Here is a 9,563-nt window from a genome sequence, read left to right on the forward strand (position 1 = left end):
TAATCCTTTAGATCACGAAGACCGATTCTGTTGTGACGGCAGAGTGGTACAAATTGATATGATCCAATTCTCGATGCGCCGTATGAGCTACGTCATCGCACTGCAAAACTCAAGTCATATACCCGCAATTAGAATACATAGCTACTGTACAGTAGAGTAGTTTAGCTATAGCGGATGCTGAGAATTTTTAAGTCTTCGAAAGATGGCTTCGCATTCAACGAGATCGTGAGAGGAAGATCGTGGTATTGATTGAGCTACTCAAAGATGCGTTTACATTCCTGTGGATACATGTGTGAAGTTACATTTTTTGCTCGTAGGTGCAATTTAGATATATAGGCCGCATTCGACACTGCATGTGTGGGTAGAACAGCAGCATTTTATACACTCTTTTTCACATCAATAAAACAAGTCCCTCTGGCGTCGAAATGTTGTCGCCAAAGCAATCTGACTCGCAGCCATAGCGTCGCGCATTTGACAGATGACCCTCGAGATCATTGAAATATATCTGTAGTTTTGTTTAATGTATACACGGACTGACATCAGCGAATTATACTGTATCAACACATCAAGACGGGATGTGTTAAAAAACGGAGACTGTCCGATCATTTATGAGAAATGGTGTATAGCTTGCAATGGCGTGCACTGTCTTCTATTTATGCTCGATGAGTGTGAGCGACTCTCTCCGCGAGTTGCTCCAACCTATACCCTCACAAGCATGATGTTAAGTGAGTATTTATTTGACTTGTCGCCGTGCAATCAGACCGCACGAACGTTCCTATCTTTGTAGATAGATTCAGCAATATGATGCATTTGTTGCAGTTAAGGCCTCGTTTACGGTGGAATAAATCGCATCACTGTTTATCAACTGTGTTTTCTGGCCTCATGACTGCCGGAATCCATGTTTCCAATCGCGACCCATTCACATCAGCCTTCTTGGCTCAATTGTTTTATCCGCTAGATTATCGACTTTTCATGTCGATGGTTCAGAAACGGGTGAACAAACTGAGAGAGTCAAGCACATACTCGAAGACATAATACGCAGTCACGCCACGTCGTTTGAGACCTTTGGCCCCAGGCCGAGTTCAATAACGCTGTCAATAACGCCGCTCAATCCCTTACAGGATTGATTTTGTTTTTGTAAACAACGCGCGGCATCCACGCTCCGGCTATTTCGAATATTAAATCGCTTCGATGCGCCACAGGCTCTTTGTCTCATGCTCACGCGTAGACGACAACGCCAACACCATTCGTCTCACTTTTGTCTGCTTTGACCGTTATACTCAAATCTGTTTTTACATCAACGCAGATGAGCGGTGTCCAAGTGACTGCGCCTGCGTCGGATGGTACGCCGATGCTTTAGAGTTAGCTTAATACTGCAAATACTTCGGTCTAAACGACGTGATTTCTGATTCCGGGAGTGATCTGACTATGGACACAACCGATGTGAATGGTTTTGTGTGACAACGATGATCCACCCCAATTTTGTGCGTGATGCACTACAACTCGAAGTGGATATACAGAAAGAGAATGTGACTGAAAAAGATCGGGATAATAGAGAGCTTTTCCGACTTAGTGATCTGGTACTATTACCACCATTGAGTATTCAAGCAGGTGTTGTGATGGCTTTCTTTCTCAGCAAATAAGCGCCTAGATTAATCAGGTCAATTAACGTGACTACATGTCTTCAAGCCGCATAAAACCGAACATTTCAACGGCTATGCTACTACACCCAACGTTACAAACTGGTCAGCTCGAACGATATATACCAGCGAAGGTTTCCACGTAGCGCCTGCCTTCGTGCTTGCGGGCGCATAACCGGACTCCTCTAGACGGTAGTTCTGAGCCGATCCCTGGCTCAATTGGTTTGTAGCTTGGCCTGGAACAGAGAGGTACCGGGTTCGATACCCATAGGATCCGAATAGAGGACGCCGGAGATAGGTCACTGAAGTGGAAAGCAATCACATCTCTGTGGTTTGACCGCCCTGCCAACCCGCACCCAATTGGGTGAGTGATAGCTGGGTGGGAGTAGGTCCACTGACAAAAGTGCACCATAGTGTAATGAGGGGTACGGAACTCGGCTCTGAAATGGGAAGGATAGCTCCCAGCATCCCGCTCTTGAGAAAAGTTAATCCTAGCGCGTGGGTTCCTGTAGCTTAAATCTTTCGAGACGATAATTTCGGAACTACAGCGTTAGCACGCGCACAGGGTCGCGACGCTGGATTTTGCTAATTTACTCGAACGGTGTTCGGCCCTGTATTTCCAATTGTATAGTCGATCACAATACGCGGCCACATTCAACATCAGGCGTGATGCTTCATATTGGGAGGGATATTGAGCGGTTCGCTGACTGGCTGTTTTCGCCAGTGGAAGAGATGTGGGGGCCATGTCGTCGCTTGATAGAGAATATCCCCGATGTGGTTTAGAATTCCGAGACCATTCTATCTGTGCTGACGCAGAAAGACCCCCTGACACAGTCCAGCACTCACGAGAAGAGCTCGGCGAGCGCGACGTCGAACTTGACTCTTCTGATAGATCCCGAGTCGAAATTTGTGAGCGAAATTTGGCTGTAGTGCCGTACGCGAGCGTACGGTCCCCGTTGTAGCTGCCTCAGCCACTTGTTTCTTAGCTATGGCTGCGATAATAATGGTCACTTGGTTCTCTGTTAATGCATTGTCTTGCAGGAGACGAGATACGCGAATGATGACTCTCGTATCGCTCGTAGGCAATCGATGACCATGGTAAGGCCCTTCTTTTCCAAAGCGCGCTAATAGAGTTTGAGTCACCGCTGCTCGTTCTGTGCTGGCAGAAATGTCGGTCCATATGGTCTCACTGCTCCTGTGTGTGCGCGGAGTGTTGAGGTAGCGCGTACACCCTTCCAGTATGTGCACGAGGCTCACGCGCTAACGTTTCTGTGCTAGTTCGTGTGCCCGCTCGCGTTGTCGTGCGATGGAGTGAGGGCTGTGTGTAGCATTAAGCGCGACAGCCACGATGCCATGTAGCGGAAATCTCCGCTTCTAAAAGCGTTCCATCGTCGAATGATGGCGCACCGCAATCACTGTATTTCATCTAATAGTTCTTCCGCTTCTCGGCCCCGCAAAAATTTACATCTCTTACTGATTCCATAACAATCGTTCTGGTGACCAGCTCAGTGCTTATTCCCAGTGGTAGAGAGGGGCATGTCACAGTTTCTATCCAGTCTTGTAAGCACTCGGGGAACGAATCCGAGCGTATCGCTGATGTTTCCTAAATGGCGTTTACGGCTTGGACTAGCGGTAACTGTGAGTGAGAAGAAAGTTTACGGGGTAGTCCCGTTCATGAGTAGTTAAAAGAATTATATATACATTGTGGAAGTTGTTCAGTACTACTAACTACTAGTAGTATTAAATGTCATATTATATATTTAGGTTAGTTAAAGAAAATATTGTTTAGTGTGTGCTAAGGTAGCGGCGTCCTTAGCCCTGTTACACACAAGAATTAGGTTTTACTTTTCACTCAGGATAACAGCCTTGGGCTTCTTAAGTACCCAAGTATTCAATTTGATCTGCTGTTTCAGGAGAGAGTACATATATATACGTTTATTATGTAATAAGTTCATCCTGTTTTGCTTGACATTAGGTTGACATCCCACGTGAACATAAAACCTCGTCTCAACAGACCGATGCTCCTCTGTTTGATGTTCTTTTGAAAAATCAGGCAAAGGTGAGCCCTCAACGAGCACCCCCTTTAACTCCACTTCCGGTACCCAAAAGCGTCTACTCTTGAAAGTACATTTGCTTTGAGAGTCCTCTTACCTTCAAACCATGACGCGGCTCAGCATACCTCTGAGAAAGACAAAAACTTTGCGTCCAGCGACCTCGAAGCCATCCTCGACATTGAGGCTGAGCTTCTTATCGATGAGATCGGTCGCGATAACTCTAAAATTAACTACTTTCTCACCTGGAGACATACAGCCATGCCGTTCACCGAGGAGAAAGCGTTCGCTGCGCTTTGCCTATTGTATAAGCTGCACTTTGCGCGTACGTTTCCACGGAGTTAGGTGTTGCGACACCCCGCCGCGGAGCTCACGGCAAAGTCCATTTATTTTCCATCTAGATGGATCTAGCTCATGAAGCTCATCTTGCCTGTCCACAAGCGCCAAAATCTTATGTTGTGGCTATAGTTAAGAGCATCAAGAAGTGCCTCGTCGTACTGTATGATCCCTTACAAGCCTATGCATGCGTGCTTTCTGCTAACTGAAGAGTAAGACGCCATCAAATCGATCTGTGCGCTATTATAATTTCATCGCTTAAACTTGCCGCCTGTCTAATATGAAGCAGCTGTTAGAACTCAATTTTTTTATGAGGGATGTACCTTGATTTTTGTTCCGCGCTCGATTCGCACACTGAGTGAAGAAGGCGCGCCATCTCAATTGTGTCACAAGTTTGCAAGCCAATTTATTACAGCATACCTCCGACGATTAAGGCGTTTGTGCAGCGTAAAATACGACGGAACGTCAAGGTGGAAAGTCATCACCGCTAGTGGTATTTATTAACAACTCCGCTCGCCTCCGCAGAAGAATGGAGTGCCGGCCAACCATCAAAGTTATATGTCAGCGTTGTTTTCCACTTACAGGCTATTAGCGCGAACTGAATGGAGGGAATCAATTCGATTCATCATCGCAGTTTCTCCGCGCAAGTGCTTTGTTCGGTATTTTCCACCCCTCTATTAACGCGTTTAGCCAACCATGTGTCTGCTGATAGTCAGCGACTGATATATTCAATCTGGTGCCAAACAATGTTGCGGGAATTTCGCCTCAAAGCGCTGATGTTGATCCGACACAATGACAACCGGCAAGCCATGTTGGCAATCGAAAAATTGTCTAGTTGCAGCTTTGATTGCACCCTCGCTGGTTACGGAATATGCAACAACAATGAGATAAGCAATTCTGTCCAAACGGCTCGCAAAAATCACAGCTCCAGTGTGACCGCAAGCATCTTTGAGAAGGCCGAAAACAAAGCTTCTACTGGATGAAAAGTCAGCACTCTGCCATAAACAGCAGTCTGGTGACAGGCGGCGACGGTAAAACCGCGATGACACGTTTGACCCGGACGCATTAATGTTATCAGCCACTCATAGGTCTTATACCACCGATGCATAGCGCCCACCGAACAGTTTGTATTCCTCTTTCGAGGTGGCTACCACAAAGATATATGATGTGCCTTGTACAGTGTTTTAGACTTGAGGTATTTATCATGAGGTACCACCACGCGCTCGGTGTCAAATGGGTCAGTGCTGTAACACAGGAAGCCTTAAGCTGTGCAGACGTGCATATGCACACTTCAAATTAGAGCATTTGGTGTCTCAAACTATCCAAATTCAAAGCCTTAGCACACTGGAAGCTTTGGCTTCAAGATTTCGCGTTAACAAACACACAGATGATATGCTCGTACTCTTTACCCAGGAGCAGAATTTAGAGCCTCTTTGGCCACTATTTACCTGCTATGCTCTGCTAGATCACAAATGGCATAGATTATATGACTCAACTAAATTGAAAAATATAATCATGTGATAATACTGGCTTTATTTTCTGCAACTTCAGTATTTATAGAGAAATTTCAAAATTACACAAAAGTGCAACGTAAATTGTATAAAAGTGTAAGGTTTTTGCTCTCGTGACCATTGCTTGAACAACTAAAAGATGTGACTCAATACTTCACTAGTCACAGCACGTGCGTCGTCAAAAGACATTTTAGTCATGGGGCGAATAGTAGCAAATAAATTATGAAATGTCGCAACAAGTTTAAATCACGTAAAAGAATTGTGAATAGGAAGGTCGAAAACTATCGGTAAAATATCTAGCACGACAATGGTGGCTAAGCTTCATGCTTTCTCGGACTACGAGAGCAGCTTCAGATTGTGTAGACGGTAGATCAATCTGAAACGATTGATGGATAAAAGTAGACATCATTAGTGTCTAATGAGACTGCAACCTATAAAAGATATCCTTCTAATCAAGATTGTACGATATATACGATGTTGTTGGAATAATGTATGATTGTTTTTGAGTTTCGATAATTTAAAACTTCTAGCAAAAAATCTCATTTATTGGATAAGGACCATCCAGCTGATCAACAAGTAAAATAGTAACACAGGGTATACTGTTAGCGCCTTGCGCTTTGGAGGTACCAACTTCGACATGAATACAACTGACGCTACGCAGTGAAATAATAATATCATAAAAACATTATCAATTCATGCAATTTTAACATACGAGCAAGATACACACCTCGTGTTGACCAAAGAAATCCAATACTGACAATGACCATTCGCAATAAGATGTGCGGAACCACAACTTTGGTCAACATACACATCAATGTGGCAATATTCAAAGGAAAGACGCAGTATCCCAATACACAAACACTTTGAAAGAATGATCTGTACAACAATATATTCAGCCCAATCTCAGCACGAATACATACTTAAGAAATTCCAACGGACTTACATGGCACTACCCAACAGCTGTGCGTTGATAGTTACGACGGCGGCACCGACCCAAACCACAATAAAGACTCCTGTAAATACCATGGCCGACTGCGATACCGGAGCCGTAATACTTAACATGATGGAGAGCGTTAGACATAGCAGCAGCGGACCCCATAAATCCCCTAATTGATACACAAGAACCAGTAAGCTGATGTCGGAATCGGCTCATTCGTTCAGCAATAGATCGTTACAGTCTCGTAGTGCTTTAAGCGTCTCTTCCGACGTATTACTGGGCATCAGAACAACACGTAGCTTGCCTCCCACGAGACGTAAGTCACGAAGCTGTCGGACACGCGTCGTTTAGTTCCGAATAATGTCAAACATGCAAGTAGAGAGAGCAAAAAAAGAAACAAAAGCTTGCAGCTTACAATTGTAGTAGAAACGGGCTCATCAAGCGTATTAGTGTCAGGTGATGGCAAGCTGATGGTGCCTGATACTAACTCGATGCCAGGTACATCGCATGCTTTCTTTTCGTCCATTTTTAATTCTACTCTATTTATGTGGTAAATTAATATTTTGATTAAACCCAACAAAAATATGTTGCATCGTTGAAATTTCTTTTAAGAAGACATTTCAATTAAAATTTTGGGGGAAACCTCCGGTTTCATACGAAAATTTCCGCACTAACAAAAAGTTGAACTTCAATACTTTTTCTGGAAATTTAATATATTCGTTTGCTACGATCTGAATCTTTCGCACTACAAAACCCCAAAAAGTTATTTAAATATATATATATTCATTTAGCTTAGATAAACTAACATGCCTTGTTGGAATATTACATTACAATATAATAGAAAAGGCAGAAATATAGAGGTGTGAGCTGCACTAGTTCTTGATCAGTCCAAGCGCTTGCATTTTATTGTATTGTTCTGACATCAAATACATAAAAACGTGAGCCACCATAAAATATCAAGCGTGTTTTACTTGACAACATACCTGGGATCTCCATAAGTGCTTGCAATGCAAACCCTCCATCTGGATTGTTCAGGTTACCTCTAGGAATAGTGTTGTAATCTACAAATTGAAAGTTGTCGAAAAGGCGTTCAGGTAGCTGGTCGTCAAATTCTTTCATGATATTCCAGGGGCCATCACCGACACCAATCATGACAATGGCTACAAAGAAAAGCAAGTAAAGACCAGTGGACTAATGGATAAATGTTAAAGCAACGTACAAATGGGGTATTCAGATGCTTCCACAATGGCTTTTCGGACCAGAGCAGGATCATCAATGTGACCATTTGATATGATAATCAAAATGTGATACCTGCTCGATTTCCTGGCCATCTTGATTGTTTTGTGAATCACGGGTACAAAACTGGCTGAAGCATTGAGTTCCATCCTGGAAGCTATTGCAAAGTATTGCTGCAACACCTCATCCAATTCACAACCTCGACCTTCTACAAATGGAAAATATCTCTTTTCCACTGGTCGTTCTGGATAGCCACCGAAACCAAAGGCTGGAATCGAATCGTCGTCGTCAAAGAGCTCAAATACTCGTGTTATAGCTGAAATTACTGTCTGCAGAAATCAAAATAGCTCTTATTCAGGATTTGCATCAACACTTTAGCTATGTACAATATAGCAACGTTCCTGGTATGGATTCCTCACACGGCCAGTCTTGTCCAAATAGTGTAACGAGCGACCTTCGAAAGTTTCCGCCCCCTTCACCTAAAAATTACAACCAGTTAGTGTCTTGATAACATTGACAATTGCACCACGTAAAGTAATTCAAGATACCAAATTTGATTCTGTAAAGTCGACCTATCAAAAAATGATTAAACACAAACACAGTAGCAAGTCAGACGAAAGAAGTATGTCCATCATTTGCTGTGCGGCACCTACCGCAATTATTAAATCTGAAGACTGCAGCCCCACTTGTCTTTAACATCACGTCGATGCCAGTAATAGCGACATTCAAATGCAAAAATCAGTCTATGCTCAAAACTAAAATCATCACGTGGTCGAAGAACTGACCGAAGAGCTTTCTGCACTTCCTCTGTTTCAGCGTATCAAACACTTAATTGGACTCCACGATAGTACGCGCAGACATATCAATACGCACCAATAGATTCAAAACTGTCAGGAATTGGCTGAAAGACTTCGCTGCTTGGTGCACAGCCCATGACTAGATGTAGTTCAGGCAATAGACTGTCTCCTCACAGCCAGGTAGAAATTGTAGAATAGTCGTACTACGGAGTAATAAATATGGATTACTAATATGAAGGTGCGGATGGATTTTTAATATTTACAAGCAGCTGTTAAATTCATTGTCTCAGCTAAATTGAGAGGACTCATTATTCGAATAGTGAAAATATACGACAGTTCTATGGGCTCAAAATTTATGTTTGTAGCCCATATGCTGTACAAGTAGGTTTCAGTATCAGTATGTGGTCAGTGAAGCAATATAGAAGGCAGATGCTCCTTCGTCGTGCTCATGATGCCTCTATCTACCGGAGCTGTGGTGATCAGCGAATTTCATGCTAACTATCAAGCCGAGATTGCTCAGCTGAGCCAGGAGATGGCCGGGTATGGACGAATTTATCGAAACCTACCAGCAAGATATGGAAAGAAGTGCACGAATGGTGAACGCACACCGCATTCAAAACATCCAATTGACGATGCGGATGCACGTAGGCCGGGTCGGCGATGGCGAAGTCAGAATACAGCACTCGTTGCAACGATTTGAAGCGAGAGTCTCATCGAAGGGGAGGTTCTGCGAGCATAATCTCCGGCACTTTGAAGCGCCGAGCTACTAGTCTGTTGTACTACTGTGCACCCACACAATCGTGCAAATATGATCCTTACCTTCAAAATGACGTTGTACAAGCCCCAACGTACTGTGACAGCTCGTTGTATGATAGTGGGCTGGTACGCTTCACCGCATGTGAATGCTGCAACCCTCAACAATGTATATGTCGACTCGAGCACGGCTAAAATCTGTTGCCCCTCGCAAACGATCTGAAGCCGGTTCACATATCAAGTTTGTTGAACTAAATAGGTGGCCCGATACGCTACCTCTGCGCAAAGTGCTGCAAATGTCA

The 9,563-nt window shown here is 43.8% G+C and overlaps 3 protein-coding genes across 3 annotated transcripts; all 3 read right to left on the bottom strand.

Moving 5' to 3' along the window:
* Positions 1–2,438: 2,438 nt before the first annotated feature.
* PHALS_05385 (uncharacterized protein) lies at positions 2,439–3,123 on the bottom strand (the record flags this gene model as incomplete). The annotated part of the gene is made up of 3 exons (XM_024722950.1): positions 2,439–2,794; positions 2,906–3,014; positions 3,106–3,123. 3 exons carry the CDS (start codon positions 3,121–3,123, stop codon positions 2,439–2,441), a joined length of 483 nt encoding a protein of 160 aa, XP_024573975.1.
* Positions 3,124–6,081: 2,958 nt separating this feature from the next.
* Positions 6,082–7,001, bottom strand: PHALS_05386 (yipf6-like protein; the record flags this gene model as incomplete). Its single annotated transcript, XM_024722951.1, has 5 exons — positions 6,082–6,191; positions 6,266–6,414; positions 6,482–6,644; positions 6,714–6,804; positions 6,891–7,001. 5 exons carry the CDS (start codon positions 6,999–7,001, stop codon positions 6,082–6,084), a joined length of 624 nt encoding a protein of 207 aa, XP_024573976.1.
* A 346-nt stretch (positions 7,002–7,347) lies between these two features.
* Positions 7,348–8,645, bottom strand: PHALS_05387 (Copine; the record flags this gene model as incomplete). Its single annotated transcript, XM_024722952.1, has 8 exons — positions 7,348–7,391; positions 7,459–7,635; positions 7,695–8,036; positions 8,109–8,190; positions 8,260–8,283; positions 8,365–8,401; positions 8,497–8,518; positions 8,585–8,645. The coding sequence occupies 8 exons, from the start codon at positions 8,643–8,645 to the stop codon at positions 7,348–7,350; spliced, it is 789 nt and encodes a 262-aa protein (XP_024573977.1).
* Positions 8,646–9,563: the final 918 nt, after the last annotated feature.

Source organism: Plasmopara halstedii (assembly GCF_900000015.1).
Source record: "Plasmopara halstedii genome assembly, contig: Scaffold_289, whole genome shotgun sequence".
Taxonomy (NCBI): Eukaryota; Oomycota; class Peronosporomycetes; order Peronosporales; family Peronosporaceae; genus Plasmopara; species Plasmopara halstedii.